This window comes from Lipotes vexillifer, unplaced genomic scaffold, assembly GCF_000442215.2.
Source record: "Lipotes vexillifer unplaced genomic scaffold, Lipotes_vexillifer_v1.1 scaffold223, whole genome shotgun sequence".
In the NCBI taxonomy this organism is placed as follows: domain Eukaryota; kingdom Metazoa; phylum Chordata; class Mammalia; order Artiodactyla; family Lipotidae; genus Lipotes; species Lipotes vexillifer.
In genome coordinates, this window is record NW_006788663.1 from 760,373 (window position 1) to 779,806 (window position 19,434).

General features: G+C 36.1%; 1 protein-coding gene across 2 annotated transcripts in view; it reads left to right on the forward strand.

The window, feature by feature from the left end:
- The window catches only part of ACER3 (alkaline ceramidase 3), a 181,901-nt gene that overhangs the window by 122,300 nt on the left and 40,167 nt on the right, over nucleotides 1-19,434 (forward strand). For both annotated transcript variants that reach the window (XM_007461710.1, XM_007461711.1), the window contains one exon: nucleotides 5,792-5,827. In XM_007461710.1, coding sequence (XP_007461772.1) covers nucleotides 5,792-5,827 — 36 coding nt within the window. The remainder of the gene's footprint in view (nucleotides 1-5,791; nucleotides 5,828-19,434) is intronic.

Genomic DNA, 19,434 nt, shown 5'->3' on the forward strand with positions numbered 1-19,434 from the left:
ACACCATGATCAAGTGGGGATTATCCCAGGAATGCAAGGATTCTTAAATATATGCAAATCAATCAATATGATACACCATGTTAACAAATTGAAGAATAAAAACCATATGATCATCTGAATAGATGCAGAAAAAGCTTTCAACAAAATTCAACACACATTTATGATGAAAACTTTCCAGAAAGTAGGCATAGAGGGAATGTACCTCCACATAATACAGGCCATATATGACAGACCCACAGCCAGCATCATTCTCAGTGGTGAAAACTGAAACCACTTCCTCTAAGATCAGGAACAAGACAAGGTTGCCCACTCTCACAACTGTTATTCAACATAGTTTTGAAAGTGTTAGCCACAGCAATCAGAGAAAAAAAAGAAATAAAGGGAATCCAAATCGGAAAAGAAGAAGTAAAGCTGTCACTGTTCGCCGATGTCATGGTACTATACATAGAGAATCCTAAAGATTCTACCAGCAAACTACTAGAGCTAACCAATGAATTTGCTAAAGTAGCAGGATACAAAATTAATGCACAGAAATCTCTTGAATTCGTATTCACTAATGATGAAAAATCTGAAAGAGAAATTAAGGAAACACTCCCGTTTACCATTGCAACAAAAAGAGTAAAATACCTAGGAATAAACCTACCTAAGGAGACAAAAGACCTGTATGCAGAAAACTATAAGACACTGATGAAAGAAATTAAAGATGATACAAACTGATGGAGAGATATACCATGTTCTTGGATTGGAAGAATCAACATTGTGAAAATGACTATACTACCCAGAACAATCTACAGATTCAATGCAATCCCTATCAAACTACCAATGGCATTTTTCACAGAACTAGAACAAAAAATTTCACAATTTGTTTGGAAACACAAAAGACCCCAAATAGCCAAAGCAGTCATGAGAAAGAAAAAGAGAGCGGGAGGAATCAGGCTCCCTGACTTCAGAGACTATACTACCAAGTTACAGTAATCAAGACAGTATGGTACTGGCACAAAAACAGAAATATAGATCAATGGAACAGGATAGAAAGCCCAGAGATAAGCCCACACACATATGGTCACCTTATCTTTGATAAAGGAGGCAAGAATATACAATGGAGGGGAAAAAAACCTCTTCAATAAGTGGTGCTGGGAAAACTGGACAGTTACATGTGAAAGAATGAAATTAGAACACTCACTAACACCATACACAAAAATAAACTCAAAATGGATTAAAGATCTGAATGCAAGGCCAGACACTATAAAACTCTTAGAGGGAAACCTAGGCAGAACACTGTTTGACATAAATCGCAGCAAGATCCTGTTTGACCCACCTCCTAGAGAAATGGAAATAAAAACAAAAATAAACAAATGGGACCTCATGAAACTTAAAAGCTTTTACACAGCAAAGGAAACCATAAACAAGGCAAAAAGACAACCCTCAGAATGGAAGAAAATATTTGCAAACGAAGCAACTGTCAAAGGATTAATCTCCAAAATATACAGGCAGCTCATGCAGCTCAATATCAAAAAAACAACCCAATCCAAAAATGGGCAGAAGTTCTAAATAGACATTTCTCCAAAGAAGATAAACAGATTGAAAGGATGCTCAACATCACTAATCATTAGAGAAATGCAAATCAAAACACCAATGAGGTATCGCCTCTCATGGGTCAGAATGGCCATCATCAAGAAATCTACAAACAGTAAATGCTGGAGAGGGTGTGGAGAAAAGGGAACCCTCTTGCACTGCTGATCGGAATGTAAATTGATACAGCCACTATGGAGAACAGTATGGAGGTTCCTTTAAAAACAAAAAATAGAACTATCATATGACCCAGCAATCCCACTACTGGGCATATACCCTGAGAAAACCGTAATTCAAAAAGAGTCGTGTACCACAGTGTTCATTGCAGCACTATTTACAATAGCCAGGACATGAAAGCAACCTAAGTGTCCATTGACAGATGAATGGATAAAGAAGATGTGGCACATATGTACAATGAAATATTACTCAGCCATAAAAAGAAACGAAATTGAGTTATTTGTAGTGAGGTGGATGGACCTAGAGTCTGTCATACAGAATGAAGTAAGTCAGAAAGAGAAAAACAAATACTGTATGCTAATACATACGTATGGAATCTAAAAAAAAAAAATTGTTTTTATGAACCAGGGGCAGGACAGAAATAAAGACGCAGGCATAGAAAATGGACTTGAGAACACAGGGAGGGGGAAGGGTAAGCTGGGACAAAGTGAGAGAGTAGCATTGACATATACACACTACCAAATGTAAAATAGCTAATGGGAAGCAGCTGCATAGCACAGGGAGATCAGCTTAGTGCTTTTTGCCCACCTAGAGGGGTGGGATAGGTAGGGTGGGAGGGAGATGCAAGAGGGAGGGGCTATGGGAATATATGTATTCATACAGCTGATTCACTTTGTTATACAGCAGAAACTAACACAACATTGTAAAGCAATTATACTCCAATAAAGATGTTAAAAAAAAAGATAACAACCCTTTGTAACACTGGGCTTTTCTTTTTTCTCAGTTAAAAACAAAAGAATATACATTTATGGTATTATACCCTAAAAGTTACAATTGGTTTGTCTGTTTGACATTTAAAACCTGTCAATATACAAATTCTTTTTAAGAAGGAGGGATAGATTGGGAGTTTGGGATTGACATGTACACACTGCTGTATTTAAGGTGGGAAACCAACAGGGACCTACTTATAAAAAAATAAAATTTAAAAAGATAAGGTGAGAATGTCTCATTTTGTAATGTCTAAGGAATTCAATGAGTCAACATTTTAAATAAAAATTTAAATTTATACATTTAAGGTGTACCACATGATGATTTAATATACATAGTGAAAATATTACTACAGTCAAGCTAATTAACATATCACGTAGTTACTGTTTCCTGTGTGTGTGATGAAAGCACCTGAAATCTACTCTTTCAGTAAATTTCCAGTATTCAGTCCAGTATTATTAACTATAGTCACCATGCTGTACCTTGGAACATTGACCACTTGAGGGTCAAGTGAAAGAGGTGGAGCCAACAAAGGAGGTAGTCAGAGGTGTAGGAAAACCAGGAGAGCTTGATGTCACAGAGTACAAAGAGGTTTCTAGAAAGGGTACCAGTTGCCTCTGAGAGGCTGAATAAAATGAAATTGAGGTTTGACCCATAAAAAAGACCAAGTAACCTTAATGAGGGTACTGTCCACAGCAGATTGATGAAGGCAGAAGGTAGATTTCAGTGAGTTGAGAAGGTGGAAAAGAGATTGAAAGAGCAAAGATATTGTATTTCCTTATGTTTCTACATTGCCCTGCGTAGTCCTTTGCATACATACTTGTTAATCAGGAAAGAGTCCTAGAATTTCAGAGGTGAAAGGAAGTCTTGTTACTATATAAAAGAAGAGACTAATGTCCAGAGAGTTTTAGTGACTTGCCTGACCAACCAAATTTATATGGAGAATTGGTGGTAGAGTCAAGACAACTTACCTTTGTAAGCTAAGAGCTGATGTGGCTGAAAACTTAGGCTTGGGAGTCAGTCATATCTGAGTTTTGACCAACATTGTTACTTAATAACTGTGGGACTTTGGGTAAGTTACTAAAGAGAGAGGTAACTCTCTGCTTTAGTTTTCCTCATCTGTAAAATTAATAATAGCATACATTTCACATTAGTTGTAAGAATTAATACCTGGCACATAGTAAGGACTCCATAATTCTTTTGCCTTAAAAAAATGCTTTTAAGAGGCATGCCTTTCTGCATTTCTTTTATTAGTAACAATGAGAATCTGAAATTATGTAAAGGAAAATTCGTATTTTGAAATAACAAATTTCAGAGATTAAAAGCATTCTACCTTACTGAATTTAGAGTTATATAGATGTTCCTACGCATCTTACTTAATTTGTTTTTTTTAATGTTTGGCTGTATTGGGTCTTCGTTGCTATGCACGGGCTTTGTCTATTTGTGGTTAATTGGGGCTACTCTTCGTTGCAGTGCGCAGGCTTCTCGTTGTCGTGGCTTCTCTTGTTGCAGAGCTCGGGCTCTAGGCACGAGGGCTTCAGTAGTTGTGGCTCGCGGGCTCTAGAGCACAGGCTCAGTAGTTGTGGCTCACGGGCTTAGTTGCTCCGTGGCATGTGGGATCTTCCCAGACCAGGACTCGAATCCGTGTCCCCTACATTGGCAGGTGGATTCTTAAACCACTGCGCCACTGGGGAAGCCCCTACACATCTTACTATTAAAGCTCTATGGGTGCTTCAAGGAGATAATCTCTTCCTGTGGTGAGGGAACTTCCTTCAGGAATAAGAAGTTCTATAGACAAATGATAAAATTACATAAAATTTATGAGATCAGCACTACATTAAATGAGGCTGTAGAGATACATAATAATTGTCCTTTCTGTCAAAAAGATTATTGCCTTGTAGGGGAGAGAAACAAACTAATAAATGCCGTAACGTTTATATATGGACAGTCAGGTAAAGAGGATGAGTGATGGATTCTGCTTAGCAGAGGAGTCAGAAAAGATTTCAAGAAAGAGGTATAGTTTGAGCTGAATCTGGAAAGATGAGTGTTTACCAGCAGGGGGCAATTTCGGAACAAAGTAAAGCACAGCATGTTTAAAGATACAGAAGCATGAAACTAGCATATTTGTTGGAGCCTAGGATGAGAAAGAGACAAGAGGAGAGGAATAAGACTAAGCAGAAAGGCCGGAGCAAGATTATGGAAGACTTTAAAATTTGGACTTTGTCTTGCATGTGATGGGAGTCATTTCAGGGTTATAAGTTAAATTTTGACTCCTCTCTACCATGTCATTTTAAAGGTGTAATGGTTTTCGTTTTTTTAATTAATTAATACATTTTTGGCTGCATTGGGTCTTCGCTGCTGCGCGCGGACCCCTCACTGCGGTGCCCCTCCCGCTGCGGAGCACAGGCTCCAGGCGCAGGGGTCCCAGCAGCTGTGGCACTCTGGCCCAGCTGCTCCGCGGCATGTGGGATCCTCCCGGGCCCCAGCTCGAACCCATGTCTCCTGCACTGGCAGGCGGACTCCCAACCACTGTGCCACCAGGGAAGTCCCTAAAGGTGTACTCTTATAGGGCAATAAATGCATGCAATAAGTAGGCATTGAACTTAATCACCCACATGACACTGGAGCCTAAAACTAGGGTTTGTGTAACTTTCATGTATCTAGGTGAATGAATTAGAGGTTTTCAGAAGCAGAAGAAAGGACAAGAAATTTGTTTTAAATGTTTTCACCTATTAGCACATATTATGCGCTAGACACTTGCACATATTTTGGCTTATTATTGCTCACCACTATTATTCCCATTATCCAAATAAGGAAAAATGAGTCTTTCGGTTAAGTGACTTGCTCAGGCATGTAGCAAGTAAGTGGCAGTTTAAAATTTAGCTCCTGTCTCTAAGTCCAGCATTCTTGCTGCTGTAGAATAGATCTGCTGCAGGGATTGTCAGCATAACTTCTTCAGCCCTCATGAGTTATCCACGCATCTCTGCCTCTCCTTGATGCTGATGCAGAGGCCAAGAGGCCAGAGTAATCCACAACAGCTTTGAAACATTTAGTTTACCATGATGAAATGAGCACTGGGGCACACCCACCTGAAGGTAACAGCCCTTTTGTGGCATGCCACCTAATCTGGTTGGTTTTACGTGGCTGGAGTCAGATCTAAGAAGCAAGACTAGGGAAGCAGGAGATGTTTGAGATTTGCAGAGTAGCAGGAATAGGTTTTCTTTCCCCTTTGTAATGCACTTCATTTACATGTATTTCTTTTAATATTTTTCAGGTTTACCTTAAGGTAAAGGAGCCTGTATTCCATCAGGTAATTTTTAAAAATTATTACACATTTTATTATTTAACCTGCCTTGTGTTTTCCTTTTCTAGTAAATTATATGCATATACAACTTCTATAAATGAAATGGTAGATGTTTTAGGAAAGAACAGTGTTTAAAACAGAGATTACAAACAAGTTCCTACAGAAGCACATGTAAGCAAAATAGGAATATACCAAGAATAGTCAATGCCCAGGCCACACTGGCTATTGATAGATAGTCATGCAGGTGCAACATTGCTCTTATAAGCAGAAAAAAAACCAGGAAGCATTATACACATGCACATGTAAACAGTCTTTTTTATGACATTATTTTCTAGAAAAGATAAGGGGAAAATACTCAAGGAATGTTCAGTCTAACATATTTTAAGTAGTTTTTTGAGGTGGACGGTTATTTATATTGAGGGAAACAAACATAGGAAACTTTGGTGTAAGAAATAATAACTTAAGTGCATCCTAGAATGAAACCAGAGTAAAATGAAGTATCAGACCCTAAATAAAGAGAGCTGTTATTTATTGAGTGCTATGCTGTGCCTGGTCACTATGCTTATTACTACATAGACCCTAATCTCCCCAGCAGTCCTACAAAATATGAAATACTGTCTATATTTTAAGGGAAATGAGCTCAGAGATACTAGGTAATTTGTCCCAGAGTTACACAGTTATTAAGGGACAGAGCCAGGGCTGTAACTAGATCCTTCTTTTAACAAAGCGGGTAGATAGATAGATAGATAGATAGATATTATAGGTAGATAGATAAAGGTTAAATAACTAAATAAGCACGCAAACAAGCACACATTTCAGGAGGATTAGAGGCCTTGTACTTTTAGAATATTTTGTGCTTATATAAAAAAGTAAATGTTCCTATAATCTTTTAAACTTAAACTAGACAATACCACCTGAAATCTGTTTCTTGAAGAAATAAATTCCAAATCCACGTGCTTGCTTTTTTCCACAGGCCAGCTGAAAGTAGATGTACTAATGTAGATATTATGGGGGGTGGGGCATCCTCACTTTCCTGTTTACTATAGCTTGAAGTGATGTCATTATATATTTACCCCTTTATTAGAAATAGTTATTGACACAGTGTAAAAAGTGAATTTTATTTACGTGAAGAATACTTCAGTTTTTATAAACTTCTTATTGGCCTTTATAAGAAAGAAAAATAATAACCACAAAAGAACAAAATTTGGAAATTTTGAGTTAAGTTTATTACCATTCAGTTTTGTTTTGTGTTTTTGACTTATTTGACACTGTGTTTATGTAATAAAAGGAACAAACTATTCATATAATTTTTCATGCTGCAATTTCCGTGTGTTTTTCCAGTAATAAATATTTTCTTCTCTGTGTATAGGGAAGATACTTAGATATCTGTGTATGATAGGAAGGTAGGCAGGATGAAAACTTATAGCTATGGCTTATATCCTAGGCTTAGAGATTAAAAATCAGGATAGGGAAGTGAAGAAGTAAAGGAATGCTAGGGTGAAGTAGATAAGCAATCTGAAGGTAAGACATTCATTCATCAGGTGTTTACTGTGAACTTTCTCATTACCAGATTCTGAGCCGGAATTCGGAAATAAAGAGGCAGTAGAGCACAGACTTTTAAGATCCAAAGTGAGGCAGACCTGGATTCAAACTAGTCTCTCTGCTTATTCACAGTATACTCTGGATAAGTTACTTCTTTGAGCTTTGGTTTCCTTGTTATTCAGCAAACACTTTTTAAGTGCCTTCAGTATGCCCAGTGCTGTACTAGGCACAGGAGATGTACAAGTGAGTGAAATAATGAGGTATCTTGCTCTTATAGAGCTCATAGACCGCATCTCTAAAGTCGGTGTAATAATCTCCTATAGTTTTCTGAGTATTAAATGAAATAATGCATTTAAACCTTAGCACATAGTAAAACACTCAGTAAATGTTAACTAATATTAATATACTAAAACACATAAGACATGGCTGCTGGTCTCAAAGAACTCACTATCTGGTCAGGAAGATTGACTTGTAAAAACGTATTTGTAGTATATACGTTTTGTAATAAACATGTAAAAGTAGTACTAATGTAGGCAAGGGCACAGTCTGTCTGTTTAGATGACTCAAAATAGGATTACAAAATACACCTAGTGCATGTAGCTAAACTATTACTTACTCTAGTACTGAAGCACAAGTTAAGGGAAATAGCCCACTAGTTTGATACAATAGTATTCCTCGCTGCTTTGTAAAGTTTTATTTAAAGAGACCTTTGCTTCACATGTCTAATCTAATCCTATACTGGTCTGTAAAGTAATTAGAATTGATACTTTCTATTGATATTTATACTTAAGGCTTAAAAAAAAAATCTTTCCCTAATTATTTTCTGGGTATCATTCTTAACAAAAGAGAACTTCTTTTTCTGAGAATCTTCTAATTGTCAAAGTTTGGAGTATTACTTTCAATTCTTTCAGGTAACTTGATATTTTTATGTGTAGAAACTTAGAAAAATTGTTTTAGAATTTGTAAGTAGAAAATTGTTCTGAAATTTGTGACAAGATTTACAATATTTTTCAAGATCTTAAAGATAATGGAAAAGGAAGGAAAAGCAATGTGGTCTAATCTAAAGGAGCTCTGATTAAGACTGGAATCTTGATTTCTTACCACTTTTATTTCTTGAAGTTCAGAATCTCTATTTCTTGCCATTTTGTTATCCACTGACAAATTTCTTGCTGTACCTATTCTTCAGTATCTTCATCTGTAAAATGTTCAAAACAAGGAAAGGTACTATTTCACAAGGATTATATAAAAATAATTAAGGTAATGCAAAGCACAAGGCAATAAACATACTAACAGTGTGTGATACTAAAAGTACTTAGTAAGATGTGCATAAATTTCTGCCTGTGATGATCATGGAAAGCTTCTAAAAGGAGATATTTGAGTTGTGCTAGAGAGATAAGTAGTGATAGTACAATTAAAAGTATCTGTCACAACAAGGATGATTGTCTTAGTAACCAAATTAGCTTCCCTGAGGGAGAATATACTGATAACAGTTCTACTTTACTCTATTAAATCCAAGGTGATCCAAACATCTCCAAAAGAGAGCCAAATGCCATTTATTCATTTTGATGGCCCTTGCAAAGGATAATACTCAGATCACATAGCTGTCACATTCAATAGAAACACCAACATGTCTCAAGAAAGAAAACAAAAAGAAAAGCATACATGAGAATAGACTAAAAGAACATTTAAGAAGTTATTGAACCCTCTTAAAGTAGCTAATTGATAAATCAGTAGTTGAATATCTCAGATGAGATCTCATCTAATGTCTCAAAGAGTACTGTTGCTTAAAATCTTCTTGCCAAAGTAGATGTCTCTGAAAGATTGTTTCTAGACGTGACATACCAGTATTTTATTACTACCCCTTCTAATTTGACCTTCAGGGTTTGCAAGAAAGAACACTATATAAACAATTTGAAAAACAGGAACTTAAGTAGATTTTTAAAAATTCTATTATGTTTCATTTGTGCCATTTTATTACAAATTAGGGTAGAAGGAAACTACTGTATAAGCACACTTGGAAAAGAAGATGACTTTTTTAGTATCTACTATGTGCTAAATATTATATATTCTTTCATATAGTTTATATAGATTGACTCAGTCATTATCTTACCAAACTATCAACAAACCTGTTTAGGAATTATCTTCATTTTACAGGTAAGATAACTGAGAGTCAGAAAGGGTTAAGTAATTTGCCCAGTGTTTCTCAACTAGTTAGTGGCAGAACTAGAAATGGAAACCAGATCTTTTTTTTTTCTCCCATAGCCCATATTGCTTTTATGATAGATATGTCGTTATAGCAGAGTACTTTGGAATCCGATTTATTGTCAGATGTTTTTCAAAAGAATGAAAAATACTATTTAGATTTTTGTACAATAATGAACTTGGAAAAATGTGAAGACTGAATATGTAAAACTTAGGTATAGCTGTGGTTTACTTTAAGTAAACCTCAATTCAGTTATCAATTCAAAAAACTGCCCAAAGTCAAATATAAGTGTAGTACTTTGGGAATAAAAAGAGATTAAGTAGTTTTTTTGGAAGGATTTCAGGAAGGCTTCACATAGGAAATGACATTTGAGCAGGATTTATTTGACCATGGAACCCTTTTTTATTGAATATTTCTTAATATCTCTCAGCACGGTGGTATTCTGGGGGACTGTTTGGGAAATCCTGTGCTAAATACGAGATCCTGCAGAACATGAGAAGAGAAAGAAGGCTGGAACCAAACTGTGAATCACTGGCTGTCATGCTAGAGTTTGAAACTTATGATTTTGCCATTGACAGAGGCATAAGATTATAATATCTGTTTCAGATAATTCTGGCAGTTGTATGTAGGATGGATTAGAAAGCTGTATAGTTTGGGCAGAATTAAGAGTTTAAACCAGTTCTGAATATACCTACAAAAACTATGTTTTTACCAATAGACCACATTGCCTTATGAGACTTATGAAACTGTTTTATAGTTAAAAAGTAATATCTACATTTAGCTTATTACTATTTAAACTATCCTCTACGTATGTAGGAAGCACCAACCTTTTAGCCTTATCATATGAGAATAAATTTATATATTAACTCCCAAAATAAAATGCCTCTTACATCCCTATTTTGACTATGATTATAGAAATATGAAACCACAGTCACCTAGTTCAGTCCCTTCATTTTACAAATGGGAGTCCAAGGCTAAGAATAATGAAGTGACTTATTCAAAGTCATGTACTGAGGCAGTAATGAGGTGGTAGAAAAATCTAGAATCCCCCAACTGCAGCCCTTGGCTTTTTCTGTTAGAGGTTCTCTTTACTATGTTTGGGCAATTGAATGAGTCCATTACAAACTGCAGATGCCGAAATCCCATTACCTATTACCACCATAGGTTCCCACTCACTGGGGCTTTATCCACAAATCCCTACCTGATCTCCCACCCTAATAAACTGTTCGTGACCACAGGTGAGCTGAGTGCCTTTCTCCTAGAGTGAAAGACTTGAGCTCCCTCTGCGCATTCACTGTGAAGCTAATAATTATTCTAGCGGGTTAGTATGGAATTCTTTCTTCATCTTTTAAATATCTTTTATTTTTAAACAATATCAAACTTACAGAAAAGCTGCAAGAACGATAAAAAGAACTTTTCCACCTGAACCACTTGAAAGTATACTGTCAACCTGTTGGAGCATGATGACTTATGATAGTGTCTATTAGACTTCTCCATTGTAAAGTTATTCTCTGTCCATAATTAATAAGAACTTTGTAGTAAAGTACTCTGAGACTTACGAAAATACTCTTAATTATTAAACTTTGAATTTATTTTTATTTCTATGGACTCTCTCTTGTATTCCTATTTTATTCAATGAGTTATGATGTTACTATCATGGTTTATTTTGGTGTAAAAATTGTCTCAGATTTGTCAAGTGGAGCACTTTCAGGCCAGTGTCTGTGTCCTTTTGACCTGTTCCCATCGTTCTTTGAATATCTCTTACTTTTTGGCACAAGAAGTCGTTTTTGGCTCATCTTGTTCTTTCCCTGCTCCAGGCCTGATCTCCATGGAGGCTTGGTTTCTTTGAGTGGAGAATGGAATTTAGAAACCATATCCACCTACTAGATATGGGATTACATGTGTCTCTCCTTTATTAGACTGAGCTCTTTGAGGTCAGGAATAGGGTGTCTTTTCATCTTTGAATGGTGAATGAATGTCTCATCCAATGGCTGTCATTCAGTCGGTGTTCAATAAGTATTGGATTGGCCAAAAAGTTTGTTCGGGTTTGTCCGTGAAATCTTACAAGCAAACCCGAACGAACATTTTGGCCAACCCAATACTTGGTAGAAAATAAACTCGTCAGTTATTTGGAACTCCTCTCCATGTTTTGGCTTAATCCAAGGAATAGACCATAAGGAATGAGTCTATTCCTTAGTGGAGAATGTTAGCTCTGAAGAAATATTGTAAGTCAGTCTCCCTCATTATCAAAATAATTATTGTATATCTACAGTTTCCAAGGTCCCACACTACAGCCCCAACCCACTTAATTTGCTCTCTTTACCTCTCTGTTTCATCTGTCTTCAAATCTTTCCACACAGGCATCTTAATGCCAAGTCACAGAACAAAAAATTGTTTTTCTACTTTGCTCAAGATACTTTTCTTTTTACTGATAAACAAAAACACAACATGCTTTTTTCCTAGGCTATAGGCTCCTTAAGGATAAATACCAGGTCTCAGTTTACACACAGCATATTTCTATGATGCTTTAGCAGGGAGAAAACACTAATAATATTTTTATAGTCTTTGGAGTTTGAAGATCGAAAAAATTATTAAATATGGAAAGATACGAAAATTCCTTGTAAAAATATTTTTAGATGAAAATTGCAGGGAGTGGAAAAGTATGTATTCTATTATCTTTTTCTTTTTTTTTTTTTTTGCGATATGTGGGCCTCTCACTGTCGTGGCCTTTCCCGTTGCCGGACGCGCAAGCTCAGCGGCCATGGCTCACGGGCCCAGCCGCCCCGCGGCATGTGGGATCCTCCCGGACCGGGGCACGAACCCGTATCCCCTGCATCGGCAGGCGGACTCTCAACCACTGAGCCACCAGGGAGGCCCTCTATTATCTTTTTATTTAAAAAATGACTTATCTTAAAATATGCATAGAAAAAAGGTTATGTGGACACCTCTAGCTTCAAGAAAGCCTGGGAAATCAAGATTTTATAGCTGGACATATTGCCAGCCTAATAAAATCAGTCTTCTATAAAGACAGAGGCAAGAATAGATACTGAGTAGGCCACTAACAGGGTCTGCTTCAGATTCCTAGGGGAGAATCAGAATGTATAGGGTAGAGGTGCTTGTGAAGAGAAGAAAATTCGTTTGAAAAATCCCCATTGCACTTCCATTGCATACGTTCTTATCCAGCATTTGTTATGTTTCACATGCTCCCTGAACAATCCATTTCTTTTGACTTCTCTATGCTGATGAGTCATAAATCTGTTAATTCAGCTCAGTTTTTTTCCCTAAGGTTTAGACCCAGATATCCAACTCCTGCTAGAAATCTCCACTTGGATATCTAACTGGCACCTCAAACTTGAAACATATCCAGAAATGAAGTCAACATTTTTATCCCCTGTCTTTCTTTTCATATTATTCTTTAACACAATAAACAATTTCACTATGCACCCAACTGCCTAAGTCATAAACCAGGCTATCATTGATTTTTCCCAACTTATACTAACTCACATATCAAATTAATTATCAGTCTAAGCCCTAAATATTTCCCTAATTTATCCATTTTTCTCCTTTCCCAGTAAAACTACCCTAGTTCAGGTCTCATGTCTCACCTAGGTCACTGCAGTACTTTGTCAGTGGCCTGTTTTCCATCAGTCTTTTCTCCTCCTAATTCATTCTCCACCTAACATGACAGGGACATCTTTCTAATACATGAGTGATCATTTTGAGCTACTGCTGAAACTTTCATCGACTTTGCATTGTTCTTAAGATAAAGTCCAACTCCTTAACATGACTTGAAAAGCCAGACTTGACCTCTGCTTACCTTTCTGACTTCATTTTTCCCACTCTTCTCTCCAACAATATATTCTAGACAGCATTACTTTTTTCTAGTCCCTAGAATGTAAGCTATGACCATTACTGTCTTCCACCTTCTCTTAATGTTTGTTATTATTAGTAATGCTTGTCCTACTAATACTTCAGTTATAAAATTAAACATTAAATCCTCCATAAAGTCTTTTTTTTCTTCCAGTTTTGTTGAGACATAATTGACATACAGCCCTGTGTAAGTTTAAGGTGTACAGCATAATGATTTGACTTACATACAACATGAAACGATTACCACAGTAAATTTAGTGAACATCCATCATCTCATATAGATACAACATTAAAGAAATTAAAAAAATTTTTTCCCTTGTGACAAGAACTCTTAGGATTTACTCTCTTAACAACTTTTATATATAACGTATAGCAGTGTTAATTATATTTCTCATGTTGTACATTACATCCCTAGTCCATGGAAGTCTTTCTGATCTGCATAAGTTTGGATTAGGTGGCCTTCCTATGTGCTTAGAAAATACTCTGTTCAGTCCCTGTCAGAGTTAAAATACCACATTTTAACTGCCTGGTTACTTATACCTCTTTACTAGATTGTAATTGCAGTGGGGACAGGGATCGTGCCTTTCTTGTTCATGATTATAGCAGCATGGCTGCAATTATTGACTCAGGTGGGCAATCAGTCTCTAATAGACTTTCATCTAATACTGTGTTTACTTAGCTTTATTGTAGAATACTAGGTTGAGGATACAGCAAGTGTAACGTTTTCATCTCATCAGGAGATTCAGCGCTATCCTTATACACAGCTTCTTTTGCCCTCTCATCCACATAAGTTGTATACATCTGCCAGGGATGAGAGCTAAGTGTAGTGGAAGTCACTGTAACATGCAGAAGCTACAGCCCCTTTTTTATTTCTTTTCTTTTCCCCCTACCATTCTTTATAATAGACATCTTTTATATTGTTCTAATGCAGGCCCCAAGCCTGCAACCTAGGTGCAGTGCTTCACAACAACAAAAGCAGACACAACATTCCCCATTTATCTTAACTGTTGTATTCAAGGCTGGAAGACTTGAGGTCATAAGCAGCCAGGCCTACATCATCCCAGGCTGGATATTACTCAGACCATGATGTCCCCAGGGTCTAGTACAATGCTCAATACATATTTCTTGGATTCCATTTAATAGAGAGACCACAAGTAGTAGGCAGGAGTCATAGCAGGGCCTTATAAGAGAATCCACCTAAAACATCAGGGTATAGAAAGGTTGAAAGTGAAAGTATGGAAAAATATATATATCATGCAAACACTAAGCAAAAGAAATATGGTATAGTTATTTTAATATGAGACAAAATAGACTTTAAGGGGAAAGTATTTCTATTGATAGAGAAGGATTACTTTGTAGTATTAAAAGTATTCAATTCAGAAAATTATATTAATTTAAAACTTGTATGTACCTTTAATATATATAATACCTCAACATATATAATGGAAAAAAATGACTGAACTAGAAAAAAATAGAAAAATCTATAATCTTTGGGGATTTTAATACTCAACTCTCAGTAACTCAAGAAGATATAGAAGATTTAAACTGCTTGATTAAAAAACTTGACCTATAGAGGAAATGTAAACTACTGCACCCAACAATTGCAGAAACACTTTGTTTTTCCACATTTACAAAAATTGACCATATGCTTGCTCATGCAGTAAGTCTTAACAAATTTCAAAGGACTGTAATCAGAATATAATTTCTGACTGTAATGCAATTATGTTAGAATTTAAGTAATATAATTTTAAATAATATAGATCAAAGAAATACAGACATTTCCAATCATAGAAATGGAAAATATTTTGAATTGAATCAATGAAAATAAATACATGTTAAAACTTGGGGGACCTTCTGGTGGTCCAGTGGGTAAGACTCTGTACTTCCAATGCAGGGGGTCTGGGTTCGATCCCTGGTCGGGGAACTAGAACCCGCATGCATGCCTCAACTAAGAGTCCACATGCTGCAACTAAGAAGTCCGCATGCCACAACTAAAGATGCTGCATGCCTCAACGAAGATCCCATGTGCAGCAACCAAGACCCAGAGCAGCCAAAATAAATATATATATATATATATGTATATAAAAGAATGGCTACATTAAAAAAAAAAAACTTGGATTCAGCAGAATTCATATTTGGAGGGAAATATCTAGCCTTAAAATGTGTGTACCAGGAAAAAAAGGCTAAAAAAGGAAAGATATAGCATATATTTCAATAAGTGAAAGATAAAAGCAAAAAGGAATACAATAGAAAACAAATATACTGTGGGGAGAATCAGCAAAGCCAAAAGTTGCTTCTTTAAACAGACAAGTAAAATTAACATACCCTTGGTGAATTTGATCAAGAGGGGAAAAGGCAAGCACAAACAATATCAGATATAAAGGGACTTCCCGGGTGGTCCAGTGGTTAAGAATCCGTCTTGCAGTGAGGAGGATGCCAGTTCGATCCCTGGTCGGGGAACTAAGATTCCACATGCCACGGGGCAACTAAGCCTGCGTACCACAACTACTGAGGCCATGCATCACAACTAGAAAGCACACGTGCCACAACTAATCAGCCCATGTGCTCTGCAGTCCATGCACCACAACTAGAGAGCCTGTGCACCTCAAGTAATGAGCCCGCGCACTGTGAGATCTCACATGCCACAGCTAGCAAGCTCGTGCATCACAATGAAAGATCCCACGTGCCGCAACTAAGACCTGACGCAGCCAAAAAATAAATATTAAAAAAAGAAGAAATGAAAAAGTGATATCACATCAAGTCCTGGCGACATTAAAAAGTTAATTGAATATTATGAACAACTTTATGCCAATAAATTTACATTTTTCATTTTTATTTTTTTAAATGGACAAATTCCTAAAGAAAGTATAACCTGTAGTTAAAATCTGTAAGTATAACTTACAGAGAATACAAAACCTGAATTGTCCTATAACAATGAAAAGTGGTTCAATCAGTAGTCAGAAATTTGTGTGCAAATATGACTTTGCTAGAATGTTTACCACACATTAAAAGAAGAAATAATTCCAGTCTTACACAGATTCTCATAGTGAATCGAACAAAAAGAAGAGGGATACTCTCCAACTCATGTATGAGGCAAGCAAAACTTTAATACCAGTAAGGAGAGTTTGAAAGAGTTAAAATAACAGGCAGAAGTCCTAGGCAAAATATTTCCAAACCAAATCAGCCAATATAAACAAAAATAGGATAAAGCATCATGACTAAATTAGATATATCCCAGGAGTATCAAGTTGGTTAGACTATTAATCAGTATTAGAAAATTAAATTAAAGGACAAAAATTATATGATTATCTCAAGAGATACAGAAAAAGTATTTGATAAAATCTATTAATTCATGATTTTTAAAAACTCTTAGCAAACTAGAAATAAAAGAGGGCTTCTTAATCTGATAAAGATTATTTAAAAAATTTTTTTTAATCCTACACTCAATATAACAGTGATGAACCATTGAAAGCTTTCTCTTTGAGACTGAGCATGATATAGCAGTACTTGTTATCACCAATTCTATTCATATTGTACTGGAGGACCAGGCCCACTCAGTTAAGCAAGAAAAAACATTACAATTATTGAATTAAAAAGGGTGAGACAAAACTGTAAATATTCACAAGTGATATACAAATGTATATAGGGAAAACCTAAAGACTCTACAAATAAATTAGTAGAAGAGATTTTAAAAGGTAAAGTCACATTATATAAAGCAGTTTGCAAAAAAATGGTTGTATTTATATATAATAGCATCCAACAGGTAGAAAAATTACTACTTATGATAATCATCTAAAAATATTTATGAAGTACCTAGGAGTAAATCTAGCATAAATGTCTAAGACATATATGGAAGAAATTACATAACACATTTACAGACATTAAAGAATACCTAAATGAATAAATAGCTATACCATTATTACAAGACACAGACAACACTAATTTAATCTTAAAATTAAGAATTTAGGGTCATAAAAAGACACCATAAAGAGAGTGAACATATTAACACTATAGAGTGGAATAAGATATTCACAACACGTATAATCAAGCAAAGACTAGTATATGTAAAGACCTCCTACAAACCAATAAAAAAAAGTAGGACACCCAGTAGAAAAATGGATTAGACATTTCACAAAAGATTATATCCAAATGGCCAATAAACATACGAAGTGGTATTCAATCTATATTAGTCATCATGGAAATAAAAATTGAAAGCACAGTGAAATACCACTACATACTCAACAGAATGGCTAAAATAAAAAAGACTTTATAGTACCGAGGGCTGACTACCAAGGCTATTGAGCAACACTCATACACTGCTCGTGGGAGTGTTAATCGGTATAACCACCTTGGAAAAGAGTTTGTAAAAACTACTAAACTTGAGTTTATGCATACGCTATGATCCAGCAGCTTGGCTCCTAGGCATATGCCCAGTAGAAATCCCTGAACATGTACACCAAAAATTACATACACACACACACACACATATTTTTTAACGTCTTTATTGGAGTATAATTGCTTTACAATGTTGTGTTAGTTTCTGCTGTATAACAAAGTGAATCAGCTACATGTATACGTATATCCCCATAGCCCCTCCCTCTTGCATCTCCCTCCCACCCTCCCTATCCCACTTCTCTAGGTGGTCACAAAGCACCGAGCTGATCTCCCCATGTGATGCAGCTGCTTCCCACTAGCTAGCTATTTTACATTTGGTAGTGTATATATGTCAGTGCTACTCTCTCACTTTGTCCCAGCTTACCCTTCCCCCTCCCCATGTCCTCAAGTCCGTTCTCTACGTCTGCATCTTTATTCCTGTCCTGCCCCTAGGTTCATCAGAACCATTGGTTTTTTTAGATTCCATATATATGTGTTAGCCTACGGTATTTGTTTTCCTCTTTCTGACTTAATTCACTGTATGACAGACTCTAGGTCCATCCACCTCACTACAAATAACTCAATTTCGTTTCTTTTTATGGCTGAGTAATATTTCATTGTACATATGGGTCACATCTTCTTTATCCATTCATCTGTCAATGGACACTTAGGTTGCTTCCATGTCCTGGCTATTGTGAATAGTGCTGCAATGAATATTGTGGTACATGACTTTTTGAATTATGGTTTTCTCAGGGTATATGCCTTGTAGTGGGATTGCTGGGTCATATGGTAGTTCTATTTTTAGTTTTGTAAGGAACCTCCATACTGCTCTCCATAGTGGCTGTATCAATTTACATTCCCATCAGCAGTGCAAGAGGATTCCCTTTTCTCCACACCCTCTGTAGCATTTATTGTTTGTAGATTTCTTGATGATGGCCATTCTGACCCGTGTGAGGTGACACCTTATTGTGGTTTTGATTTGCATTTCTCTAATGATTAGTAATGTTGAGCATCCTTTCAATCTGTATATCTTCTTTGGAGAAACGTCTGTTTAGATCTTCTGCTCATTTTTGGATTAAGTTGTTTGTTTTTTTGATATTGAGCTTCATGGGCTGCTTGTATCTTTTGAGGATTAATCCTTTGTCAGTTGCTTCATTTGCAAATATTTTCTACCATTCTGCGGGTTGTCTTTTAGTCTTGTTTATGGTTTCCTTTGCCGTGCAAAAGTTTTTAAGTTTCATTAGGTCCCATTTGTTTATTTTTGGTTTTATTTCCATTACTCTAGGAGGTGGGTCAAAAAGGATCTTGCTGTGATTTATGTCAAAGAGTGTTCTTCCAATATTATATATGTTTATAGCAGGATTATTATAATTAACTAAAACTTAGACCCCAATGTCCATCAGCATAGAATGGATATATAAAATATACATAATTAAATAATGGAATATTAGATAGCAATGAACACTGATATTCCACAGCTCGTATAACAAGTTGAATGAGACTCACAGACACAATACTGAGTAAAAGAAGCTTGACACAAGTATATAAAACAGAGTTCCATTTATATTGAGGTTCAAAACAGGCAAAACTGAACTCTAATGTGAGAAGTCAGCATAGTGGTAAA